Source organism: Epinephelus moara, chromosome 10, assembly GCF_006386435.1.
Source record: "Epinephelus moara isolate mb chromosome 10, YSFRI_EMoa_1.0, whole genome shotgun sequence".
Classification (NCBI taxonomy): Eukaryota; Metazoa; Chordata; class Actinopteri; order Perciformes; family Serranidae; genus Epinephelus; species Epinephelus moara.
In genome coordinates this window covers 12277153-12290573 of record NC_065515.1, presented here as the reverse complement: position 1 = coordinate 12290573, position 13421 = coordinate 12277153, and the positions used below count along the sequence as shown (strand labels likewise).

Below are 13421 nucleotides of genomic sequence, written 5' to 3'. Positions count from 1 at the left end.
CCACAGTTAGCTGTGTTAGTGCCGTTAGCCGTGTTAGCTCATGGTGCTATTATAGTTTACAATGCTAAAGGGGCTTTGCAGCTCAAAATGAAGCCACTTGCTCATCAGGGAAACTGGAGTGTGACCACAATGTTTCCACAGCAACGTTAGCTATCGGGACAGCATTATTAGCAATAAGGTAATCGCCAAATGAGCAGCGATGCTAGCTAGCTCTTACCCAACCTGCGTCGGACTAAAAGGAAAGGCCTCTTGTATCTCGTTCTTCTGCATTTTTTTCAGGCTATCAAAACCAAAATTGAAATGAAACTGAAATCCCTAGTATGTAGGAATGACCTTTTCTATCTGCTCTGCATCCTCTCTCAGGCACTTTGCACCCTAACTGCCAGGACAGCAGCGGGCGTCCCAGACGAGACATCGGTACCATCTTGCAGATCCTCAACGACCTCCTGAGCGCCACGCGCCACTACCAGGGCATGCCCCCCTCCCTCACCCAGCTCCGCTACCAAACCCAGTGCGGTTCACCCACTTCCCCATCCCCCTCGCCGCCTCCTTCGCCCCAGGTTGCCGGCATGACGGGCCTCTCTGCCAAAGCTACCTCTGTGCCCGCCAGCAGCCCCAGCAGCCCTCCGCCGACTCTTCATCCGCTGGTGCAGTGCCAGAGTCAGATCCGCATGTGCAAACCCCCTGGTGAGTGACTCCACGCCCTGCACGCCTTCTGCTCATGCAAGCATGTCAGGAGCACAAACAGAAACACACAAACACACACACACACACACACACACACACACACACACACACACACACACACACACACACACACACAAAGTTGTTGTGCATCCCTTGAGGCAGATGTTGCAGTTGCTACAGCTTTGCAGTGAGCGTGTGTGTCTGTGTGTGTGTGTGTGTTTGTGAAATGACTGCAGTCTAGAACCTGTCATTTTACTGAGATCTGCTCTTGCATTGTAACCTACTAAAGAATTCATTGTCATCTTTGTCTGTTCTGTTGCTGTTCTCATTGCACATCACGGTTAGCTATCAGTTCTGCTGGGGTGATTTTGCATCATTGCCTTGTTCAAGTGCTTATTTTCATCTTTAAAATACTGACAAAGCAAGAACAGAAAAGTCAGATTAAAGAACAAAAGCAGTCACACATATATCTCTCTTGGGTTTCGAGGCAGAGGAGAAGAGGAAGAGACGGGAGGAAGGGGGTGGGGGGAGGTCTCCTTGGTAATGCAATACAAGCTTCTCCAGGCCTGTTCAGTCAGGCTTCACTTGTCAGGCAGCGGAGTTGGCTTTGTTTTTGTGCGCCAAGGAGATAGGTTTACCCCTTCAAGCCTGGGCTGGGCTATGTTTAGATTAGATTAGGCTTTGGGTGATTTAACCTGCCTCTTAAAGAAGGGCTGCAGCTGGGGCATGTGTGGGCTGCGGCCGGACAAACCTCGACATACCCATGCCCAAGGGCTGGGCTGGGGCAGGTGCTGGAGCTCAGATGATACCGTTTAAAGGGACTCGAGTGTTTTAAAAAACCTCCTTTCCTTGCAGAGACACAGGATGTTGAGTGTCAGACAGATGTCCAGGACTGATAACATTCAGTCAATATTGTAAGGTTAGACTGGCTGTGCTGAGAGAAACAGCATTGTCCTCTGCTGCCTCCTTATCTCCTGTTGAGGAAATCGAGCCAGCCTCTGGTGAGCTGCTGGTAAATTTTGTTGAATAGTCTGGCAGGGAGGGTCCTGGGGTGTAGGGCTTTATGTTTAATGTTTTCTTTTGTTAAATAAAAAGCAAGAGCGTACATTTCTATTGTCATTCTCTGGCTTTGTCCTGTTTCATGACCTTCAGTTGCAACAGAATAGAGTGTTGTAGTTTCGCAACTGAATACAGATTGATCGGGAATGTCCAGTATTCCTTTGCGTCACCCTGGGTGCCCTTACAAGTGTTCAGTGAACAGTTGGAATAACACAGCCTTATTTTCCTAACTCAGGGAAGACCTTTCCTTCACTTCCCCCACCTACATATTCCCCCCCGCCCTTCTCCTCCTCTCCCACTCTTGTCATCTCTCCTCGTCTACAGCCCACGCCGCTGTTTCCCCCATTTGCTGTCCAAAAACAGCCTCGTCTGTAAAATCCATCTCTCCATGTCTTCCTCCCTCTCTTTCCACGTCTGTGTTGTGCATCAATACATTGTCTGTGTTCATTTGGCCTTTAAATAGAAAGATTTATTCCGAAATGCAGCTCTGAAAAGAATTTGCTTTGTGAAGTAGAGGGCAGTGAGAGGAGGAGGAGGAGGACGCGGAAGAGGGGGGTTGTTAAAACCACAACACTAAGCCTCCATTCATCATATGGGTGTTTATATCCTGTCCATCAGTCTACCAACTGCCCACTGATTAACCAAGGGCAAAGCAAAAAAAGAATGGGTGAAAGAATAGTCTGTCTGGTGGCCTTTTCGGACTTCGCTGCCTCCGTCCAACTTCCTGCTCCCAGTGTACACTTCCAGAAAGCGACGTGAACGGGCAGCCCGTCCAGCCAAGCACAGTCTAGCTCGCTGAGACAATGAATGTGCCGGCGTGTTTGTGTGGACGGAGGCTGCGTGCCTACTTTGTATCCCGTTCCACATGGTGTCCTAAGGAAGCCGATGACTAAGCGCTCTCAGGCAGTCTTATCAGCCGACACCTGATGGAAGACTTACTGGACTTAACACCGTGGCTTAACTCTGCTTCACAGAAACCTGCCTTCATTCAGCTACAGGAATAACCCGCGCTTCACCCGACTTCCTGAACGTGTGTGTGCGCACAGTCAAACTCGGGTTGAAACGGCCTCTTGAAAATGTCACATAGCTAGGCTGTCTCCTGAGAGCCTTTACCCTTTCCGCTGCAAGTTCATGTGCGAGGCGAAGAAGACAAGCGTAAATAAAAAGCTCCAACATACTCACACACACACACACACACACACACTCGACCACAAATGCCTGGTTAAAGTCTTTGGCGACTGGCTTGGTTTCATGGCTTTGCTGTATAGTATTGCTGAGTGTGGGGATTTGTCAGCCCTGGACTCGTGTTGGATTTGAACAGCAGGGCTTTAGCATGGCCTGGCAGGCTGATTGTTAGCTAAATTCCTTTACTGAGTAGGGTGGACCTCCCCGGCACCCCCTCCCGCCTCCAGCCCTTCAGCCCCCTGCCCGGCCAAACTCATTGTGCAGGGGCCGGGGACAGGGGCTGCATACAGGGCACCAGGCTGAGCCATTGTGGGGCAGAGGAGGGGAGGGCTGTGGGATTATAGGGCTGCCTTTTAGTCCCACTCCCACTGCAGCTGCCTTAGTTCAACACAGGCACACAGAGAGGGGCAAAGCAGGGGCAAAGTTAGTGCTGAAAGCTTCTCCAGCACCCCCTTCCTCTCTTCCACATCCCTTCACCCCCTCCCGTCCCCTTTCGATTTGTCAGGTCATGTTAGCTTCGTGCTGGCTGGGACCGGGCAAGCCAAAGGAGGCAGGGAGGGAGCGAGGGAGGGAGAAGAGAGACACACAGAGAAAGATCCTACGCCCTTAACCTCATTGAGTCCTGTATTTAAGCCCTGACCTGCTTGGCTGAGGCACCGCACATTATCCACCGGTAGGCTTTTGCTCCTCTCGTCACACTCACAGGGGTTTTGGCGTGACACACGTGCGCCGGTAACTTCGGCGAACGCCCCGGCGACGCAGCGCAGCACAGAGCTATCTAGCAAAGCCAGCCAAGCACATCAGGTGCCCTTTCATTGTCGACAAGGAGAGCAGGAGGGAGAGAGAGAGAATGCAAATGAAGTCTAAAAGTCATTGAAGAGCTTGTGTCCCCGCAGGGCTGTCAATGCCCTTTCACTGGCTGTCAAAATGCTCATATTAGCTCGCATTTGATTGGTTGCTTCAGTTTGTGTCTGATTAGTTGGTTTAATCTTTTTTTTCTGGCGTTGAACTTGAGTGCTCTGCTTTTTCTGGACAAGTCGAGCTGACCTGATTTGTAGCCGGACTGTGCTACAGAGGGGTTTCTCACAGAGCTGTTTACCTTGACATTGAGCTACTGGACCCTAAACTTCAAATTAAAGGAACAGTTCACCTCTCAATCAAAAGTACATAGCTCAGCTGAGCTTTGTGGCTAGCTTTCAGGCTTTGGGGCGCTTCATGGCACTTGCACCTCTTGTCTTAACTCTTGGTACTACCAACGAAATTAAACTAAAGAGTTTGGTAGCCTACTTAAGTAAACTGTCCCTTTAACCTCTGGACTCAATGTCATGACCACAACATTGACATTTCGTTACATGATTATGAATGCTACTGCAGCTATTGTCACATACCAATATCTAAAATACTGTGATAATTATCGTAGTATTAATTTTGCCCATATCTTGAACCCATAGAGTGGGGGCAGAGTGATACTAGAGGAAACCAAGGCTGACTTTGCTGCAATGTGATATTCTTTCCTCTTCTTCCTCTCTCCCCTTCACTTTCTCTTCCTCTCCGTCCACCCCTCCCTCTTTCCCCTGGTTCCCTGGATGCTGAGCAAACACAATGTTCTCTCTGCAAGATCACAAGACTTATCAAGGCAAACAAACAAACAACAGCACTAAGACAACTGCAAATGAAGGCCAATCTTTATACAATCAATAAAAGGAGAAGCTCCTTTAATCTCCCCGTGCGTCCTGCACACTGCAGCCCTCCTCCCTTTTTCTCTACCTCCATCCTTGTGCCTCTCCTCCCCTCCCTCCCTACCTCCCACCCACCCACTCCTCCTCCCACCCTCCCGTGTGCTCCCTATCTCAGTCCTTGCTGTGTTGCTGGGCTGGGCTCAAAGGCAAGGAAAACTGACTGACGCATCGATTATTCATAGATCACCCCTTCTTTCTCTCTCTCTGTCTGTTTTTCTCCGGCTTTCTCTGCAGCGCTCGGTGTATTTACAGGGCCTGTGTCAAAGTCTTCAGAGAGGAGAGTTTTGGGGATGGAAAAATGTGCTGCTCGGGATTGAGTTTTGGTTGTGATTGGCAGGAAGGGGGAAAGAGAGACAGGAGGAAAAGGAGACTGGTGTTTCCTTCCTCTCTGTGCCCTTGACCTGTCTTCTGTTTGATATCTTCCACCGCGCGTTTCCGGAAAAAAGATCGGTTGTCTTTCTCTGTGTCGTGCAGGGTTGTATATGAACTTGGCTTCCCTCTCATTCATCGCCTCTGTCTCTTATCCACCTCTCTCTGGGTCCTCCAAGGTTATTGTGCTCACGTCAAACCCTAGTCTCTGCATCCAGGCTTTGTGTCAGCCTGTGTATATCAGTGTGTGTGTGTATAGTCTGTCCTTCTTAGCCAGCCCTAATAATAGCCCTACTGTCATAAACATAGTCTGGAGATCCTTGCGGCCAGCTGTGTCCGGCCCAGCCGCCCAGGGCTCCGGTAGTGACGCTGATGAATGGCCACACACACATGCACGCACACAGCAAGTTCGGTGTAGCTCCACATTCTCGGAGATCTTGCCAAGCTAAAGGCCAAGACCTAAAGCACCACCAAACTGTGCTTAATGCTGAGTGTGTGTAGCTATTCTTATATATTTGAGTTATCCGAGTAAATGAAAAGAAGCAGGAGAAGAAGAGAGGAGAGAAGAAGAGAATTTAAACGGAGACACTCTGAAGGCAAACTGTACCAGACAAACAGATTTTGTATGTAGGCATGTGTTGGCTTCGTGCCGTTTCATTGTGTACAGCCATATTTCGACACAGCCGAGGGGCGGTTTCGCTTGTAGCTAGTGAGAGCAGGGGAATAAGGGGAAGAGGGAGGACCGGAGGGGGAACAAAGCCTTGCGGCAGCGTATGTGGATGTCACATGGAGCTGAGGCAGCGGAACAATGGCTCTAATGTAGGAGAACCCCCCTCTTTTTGGTATACCCCCTGTTCTCCAGAGATGGCACGCTGCCCTCACACACAGCAGCGTGTACGACATCTGGATGCACACACATGTATCAGGCCAGAACACATTGGCAGGAAGTGGAAAAACCCCAGTCTGTGCATGTGGCTGAGGGTGATGTGAAGAAGTATTCTTTTTGGTTAACTCGGTGTCACTGTTAACATCCTCTCTGCTCTCAGAAAGCAGCATGGAGACTGCTTGATGGCAGTTTAGTCCTTTAGTATGCACTGCCAGACAGTGGTGAATATTTATAGCTGGAGAAAAGGCTCTGCGCTGCTCGATCCGATAAGCAAATGAGGGAAAGAGGTAAATTAAGCCCACACAGAGTCCGGAATTCATTCCGATGGGGGGGAAGAGCAGAGGAGGGCACAATCGATTCGGAAAACTGCCACCTACGGCTGATCCTTTACCCTCCACCCTCTTCCTTCGTCCTTTTTTTTTCTATCCCCCTCGCCCCTGGGGGAGGAATTCCTTAACCCACACCGCCTGCCCGTCTTCCCCCTCCTCCTCCTCCTCTCGCCTCCTGCTTCCCCTTCTTCACACTGCCCCACCTAGCTGTCTCAGGGGAGACATGGGGCAAGAGCTGGGGGAGGGAGGAGTGTGTGTGAGGGGTGAAAGGGGTGGAAGTGAGACGGAGAGAGAAGGGGGTGTGGGGTGTTGGGTCAATGAGCTGAGAGTGGGAAGCTACAGCCATAATAAAGAAAAAAAATAGCAGGAAAAAACCCAATCTCTCCCCCGTCTCTCTCTCTCTCTCTCTCCGCTTACAATTTCCATTCGCTTGCATTTTCTATTGAAAGCCAATAGCGTTGTCCTGGGCCCGAGATGGATGGCTGCACTAGAGCTAAGGTTTAATCAATAGGTCTTTTTAATTTGCCATCGATCCACGTTAAAAGCTACTGCGGCTGTTGCTGCTGCTGCTGTGTGTGTGTGTGCGTGCCTGCACCGGCGAGCCGTGTGTTTGTGCATATACGTGCACGAGTCAAGTTGTGTGTGTGTGTGTGTTTTTGTGTGAATACATGATGTACTCGAATGCGGATTTGAGTCTCTCTGTGTGTGTTTGTGTGTGTTGGGGTGTGCAGCAGAGGCAGAGATGGCCGCTGTGCTTCGGTTTATTGACATTCTAGCCCATTATTTAATTATTTAATTCCCAGACAGATACTAATGGAGCTGGCTAATAGATTGTGGTTGCCTTCCCTTCCTTCCAAGCCCCCCGAATATACGTATAAATGGAATTAGGCTCGACTCGGCCACTGTAGGAAAGCATTCACAGTGCGATGCGAGGCCGCTCCCTCGAGACCGGATCCTCCTATAGGCACATCAACAGCTAGAAATGCACTTAGCAGCACATCCAGCCACTGAGGCATGTCATCTGCAATTATGTGCGCGGATATCATAGGCAGCTATCCCAATGTGTCGTCTCTGGCTTGTGTTTGTGTGTTTTTGGCCTTGCTATTGGTTCTCAAGGAGATTCAGGTCTAAGAAGGTCTCCCCACTCAGCGATAAGGGGATGAAATGGCACTGAGGGGGCTAATGATGCTCAGTGGGGGAGGTTAAGCAGCAAATTCCACATTGTGCACATGGTGTGTGTGCGTGTGTCAGAGCCAAGGGAATGTCAAGGCTGTGGTGCTTTATCTGCTGCCTGCTAAACACAAACACACACTAAAGCACACATATTCCGAGCTCATTTTGTAGTTAGTGTTAATTCTGGTCTGTGTAAACAAGCTGGTCAACATGCAAAGAGAAACACTCGACTGACCATCTCTCCCGTCTCTTTCCCTTTGTCCAGGTGACCGAATTCGTCAGACCGAGAACCGTGCAACTCGCTGCAAGGTGGAGCGCCTGCAGCTGTTGATGCAGCAGAAGCGCCTGCGCAGGAAGGCCAGGCGGGACCAGCGCGCCCCGTACCAGTGGCTGCCCAACCGGAAGGCGGGACGCAGCAACAGCAACAGCAGCATGTCCAGCGAGGGCTCCCTGGACCTGGACTTTGACGACTCAGTGTGGAAGCCCGACGTCAAGGCTGACTTGAAGTCTGAGTTCGTCATGGCCTGAACACGTCTGATCCCGCACGCCGGGGGGATAGATTCAAAGATGTGCGAAACATTGCTTGGGATTTACTTAGAGATATATTTTGAGGGAGTGGATTGGCAGGAGGTGACACAGAACTGTGCAAAGAGGAAATCAAAAGGTTGTCCTCGTGACTGGCGTCTGTCACACAACACACACGGCTCCCCTGCAGACTTTAATCCCATTTTGTCCTTCACAGTTGTGAAAAAACAGCAAGAGAACTTTGTTTTGATGCTTGGATTAGGACAGGCAACAACCGGACATAACAGTGTACAAGACTTTTTAACGGTGTGATTACAGAGACCATACCTGAACTTGAGCATAGCAAAATTCAGTGGGTGGTGGCGGTGGTGGTGGTGGTGGTATTTTCAGATTTTTTTTTTCTAAGATTTGTTTTTTAACGCGCACTCTGGACAGCAATGAAGAGATCCACACTGGACTTTTAAACAGGACAGGAGCACCAGAGGCCTCAGTGTTTCCTATTCACAAGATGGCAGAACTGCCAAACTATGGATTATTCCAACGGGCATTCTTATCGATCTCAAAACTCACCAACCAGAGTCTAGTTTTTACCTGTTACGGGGTGGTTAAACTCTTTTTTTTTTCCATTTTGAAACATATTATTATATTTTATAAACAAAAAAATATGTAGCATTGTTCACAAAGCATTCAGGTTTTCATATAACAGTTCAAAGTAGTTGTTGATTTGCACATTTTCTTGATTTATAACAGCTGGTCAATGTGTGCAAGAAGGAGGAGGTGGGGCCTGAAATAAAAAAAAATGAATATGGAAGTATTGATATCAACCTCAGTGACATAGGGTATCGATAGGAATGATTAATGAGTAAACAAAAATGAATTAATATTAACAGAAAGTGCTTTAGAGGATTTTAAAATCTTTAAAATGTATATGGAAAAAAAAATCTATTTTTTATTTCTCTTCCTATCTGCTGTTTTCAAAAAACAGCAGCCCTCTGTGGCTTCAGTCAAGTCGTTGACTACCGACAAGTACATCCATTCAATCATTCATTAGCTCATTCATGAATTATAGCCACAACAGATAATACGGAAAGATAAAATTTCATCCAGCCCGCCTCATGTCTTACAGACCTGAAAGGACTTGTTGAGGGTTTGTATTAGTTTGTGTACATAAATGTGACAATTGGCAAAGGTTTATGAGGGTGTGTGTGTATGTTTGACTTAAGTGTAAATTGATTTAGACTCCCCCATGTTTTTGTCTTCTCCCGAACGACCCCATAGTTTCTCCAAGATCCTGAAGATCAGCTGCAGTGAATGCATGGGTCACTACTTTATATCACCACAGGATAAAAAAACATCAAATTCTGAGTTCCTTTACAAGTCCTCATAATAATGACTCTATTTTTTTATTGGCAAAAAGAGGGAGAAGAAGTGGGATCTGTATCCAGCATCATTATCTAGTGCCTCCACCAGTACATCCGTTGACATATCAGGTTAGGCCTTTCACAGTTTTGCTGCTACACACGGGGACTTCAAATGACAAAAAAAAAAAGAAAAAAAAAAAAACAGAAAGCGAGAGGGGAAACTTTTCTTTGCATGCAGAAGTGTGAATTACACTGATCTTTTTTCTATTGATGGAAGAAAAAAAAAGAAACTGGTGCTGTGGGAATGAAGGTTAACAACATGCATGAAATTGTGAAGAAAAAAAACAATGCTGCTTTTGTTGGTTAGGTTTTTTTGTAACTTTTTATTTTCCAATGTTAGAGCAACAGTGTCCTGCTAAAGTATTACGACGCAAAACCAAAACAGATGAAGTTAAAGTGTGGACTTCGCGTCTTGCTCAGCACTGAACATTCCTGTTGTGTGACAATGAAGATGATGATGATGAGCAAAAGAGCAACTGACTCTCTCTCGACTCCCCCGAGCGCTGGTTTTACCCCCCGTGACTCTCAAGGACCCAGACAGCCCCCTACGAACTGTTCAGCCACCTCCCCTCCTCCCAGCCCGAACGCCAACCGAGGCTCGCGTGGACGTACTCTGGCAGGGAACTAACAGACCAGCGGATCTACAGTACTGTCCGTCGAACTTGAGAGAAGCACCTGGTCTGTCTCTTTATCTGTCTGTCTGTCTGATCGATCGACCACCCTACCACAATTGCACTCCCAGAGATTGCAGTGAGAGATTACCTTTTTGGTGAACCTCATCTTTTTTTTAAGTGGCCTTACCTTTCACTAAAAAAATGAGACACTTGGGGACAATGGGGGCGGGAATGTTTTTTTTTTCTTTTGGGTTTTGAAACTTTCTGTGTGCATCGTTGTCGGACTTGTCATCAAGGCGCCATTTTTTGTCACTGAGGACACTGGGCATCTGTCGTTTAGTGCTTTTAGCTGGTGGAGTCTCTATTATGTCAAGGCTTCTGTGCCTTAAAAATGTTGCCCTTGCTGTGTCAGTGTCAGATTTAAGCTTGTTTTCATTGGTTGATAACACAGGACTGTAGTATTCGCAGCCATGAGCGTCGTAGATTTTAGGGGTGGAGCTTGTTTGAGTGAATCAATTCAAAAAAAGTTGGTGTTGTTCCTCAAATACTGTCTTTGTCCCATTTCTTCATTGTGTTGCCATGCTTGTTGGTCTCCGTTGTCCGAAAACCTCACATCCCTCTTAACTCAGTCCTCCCACCAACAAGCTGCAAAAAGCTGCAAATCTGTGTAACTTATGTTAAACTGAGGAAGTTTACACCACAGTACTTAGGTGGCAAGAAACAGCCCTGATTCAGAATAAGAAAAAAGGTCCTCTGAGGACTCCAGACTACATGCACTTCCTGTTTCCTTGGATACAACATTATTAAAGGACAATTTATCCCCTGCCCCTCCCAAATTTTATTTAATTTTGTTTTGTATATGTATGAACTATACTCTGTGTGTGCCTCACTTCTGTGTGAAACTCAAAAAGATGAAACAAAAACAAAAAAGATGACAAAAGCATTACAGAGAGGATAAAAAACAGTATGTTGGTGGAATTCTGATCACGTCATTTAAGTTGCCTGTTCTTTCTTGTAGCCAACTATTGAAAATAACAGGATTCAAGAATACAATTTACAATGTTCTAGCTCTAGACCGGTGTAGCACATGTGTGACTGTATTAATTTATGAAACCAAAATGGTAACTGTGAATTATGTATTTCTTTGTGCATTTTTTTTTTTTTTTTTTAAAGCGGGGGAGAAGGTTGTCGGGACACGGCAGCAGCTGATGCTCGTGTCTGAAAAAAACTTTTTGTTTTGTTTTGTTTTTGTTTTTTTTGTTTTTTTTTTGGTGGAATATAATGGAAACGAAACAATGTTTCCGAAAAAAGAAAAAAAATGAAAAAAATGCCAAAAAAAGAGAAAAAAATGAAAAAATATATGAATATATTTTTTTTCTTAAGCAATACATTTCAGTGTGACTTGTGATAGAACATTTTCTTTTTTTAGGTAATAAATAAATAAAAAACAAAATGAGTACGTCAGGTTGTGTCCGTGAGTATTCATTACTGACCCATTCGATAACATTGAGTGAAAGCTGCTATTTGGTCTAATATTTCATGTGAGAATCTATTTCATGAGGTAACGTGATATAAGTGGGGAATGAAAAACTAGAGAGGCTTGGAATTGCATTGATAAAATATTGCCTTACTCGATATCAAAAGCTAATGTAATTGGTGATTGGACTGAACCATCTCAACTGGCTGAGGGGTGGACAGAGCCATATTGGATATGGATTATTATGGGTATACTGGGTAGAGGCCCAGGGGTCTGGGGGCCGCCAACCCAGAGCCAAAGGACAAATGAAAGTCAAAGAGATCGGTCACAAATATGGGTGACCTGATCCTGATCATTTTGCTTTGAGTACCTTAATGTTGAGTCCAATCAAATACATAAAATCAAATGGCGCTGAGCAATGGTTGCCTCAATTGCTTAGTTTTTAGCCACCGAAAAAAGGTCCACCTAAAAAAAAATCAAAATCATGTATATCATGTGTATATTTTATTTAAAATATTTTCACTGCTTTACCTTACAGTCAGACAGCTACCTCTAATCAGGGACTGAAGCTGTTATCTCAAAGCCACCAGACTCCATTGACTAAAACAGTCATTTTAAATCACTGGAGTTGCTGGTCTACCACTGCCTCCATCAGTTAGTGTGTAAGGTAAAGTGGAAGAAGCCAGCAAAGCAACATAGTATGAGCACAGCAGACACGTCAGATTTGACTGCCGTGTTTGACTGTATTTCAATCAGGAGAGACTCATTCCGAGAGAAAATAATATTTATTTACATGTGCCCATAAGTGTTAGAAATGTGAAAAGTCTTTGGCGATTAGACACCACTGTGATGTCATATATTCCAGGAGGGTGGTAAAGACATAGTAGATTAGGGATCCCCCCCCCTATGGAGTCTAGACTCTGGCGGTGGTCATGGTGGTGAAGGGGGAGCTGAGGCTCTGGATGGGAAGAGGAGGGGGCTTTTGATGAGCTGGTCCTGGGCTATGGATGATGGAAGGTGGAAGGTGGAAGGCTATGGAAGGTGTCTGGAGGTGACTGGGGTGGAGGAGGGTGCAAAGATTCCACCTAAAATGACAGCTGACAGGAGCAGAGAGGAGAATGGATTTTAAGTTTGGTAGCAACATGACAAAGAGATAGTGGCAAAGTTTGGTGAACTAGGAGAGGGAACACCCATAATTGCTAAATGGTGGAAGTGGTGAGAAAATTGTGAATGGATACAGCATGATGAAAGTCTTCCCGATTGAACTTAGGCTGAGTTTCATATCTATAAACATTAAAATGATGGCTGAATAAGACAAAGGACATAAACAAGTTACACATATCTCAGTAATCCAAAATAAAGCCCTAGTTCAGTACACTTTTATTGCGTTAATGAAAAGTTGTGGATGGTACCAATGGAACTGTTCCGTACCGTCCCCATGTTTGGTCCCCCCTCTGTTGGGGTACCTAGCACACAGATCTGGTACTAAAAGGTGGAGCTGTGAACACTGCAGTCTGTTGATTGGTCAGTAGAGGACGGTCACTCTGCTCAGGGCTGAGTTGTGGCTGGTTTTGAAGCTCATGTAACCACTGTTCATACCGTGGAGAGTTTTATTACTAAACTGTAACTATAAAATTAAAGGGTGTTTTGCTGCCTCTCACAGCAGCTGGAGTCTGAGTTAAAATAACTTAACTCACTGGGCCGACTGCTGGCGACTTTTAAGGTGGAACGTTAACTTGTAATGTTACTCAACGCATGAGTTGAGTATGAGTGACAACAACCCCGCCCACATTTAAGGCAACTGTTTGCAGTAGCATGTCTGAAGGGTTACTTTTGGTTCCAAAGGTACCATACCGAAAGTGTTTGGTGGAAACAGGGCTTCATAGAGCTTTATCACAGTGGACAGTTTGGCTCGTCATAGCAGGAAAAGCACAGGTGTAATTGATGACATTAAAAA

The 13421-nt window shown here is 46.2% G+C and overlaps 1 protein-coding gene across 2 annotated transcripts in view; it reads left to right on the top strand.

Moving 5' to 3' along the window:
* Positions 1-11451, top strand: part of midn (midnolin) — a 28567-nt gene extending 17116 nt beyond the window's left edge. For both annotated transcript variants that reach the window (XM_050054873.1, XM_050054874.1), the window contains exons 7-8: positions 364-687; positions 7693-11451. In XM_050054873.1, coding sequence (XP_049910830.1) covers positions 364-687; positions 7693-7955 — 587 coding nt within the window. In that variant the 3' untranslated portion in view covers positions 7956-11451. The remainder of the gene's footprint in view (positions 1-363; positions 688-7692) is intronic.
* Positions 11452-13421: the final 1970 nt, after the last annotated feature.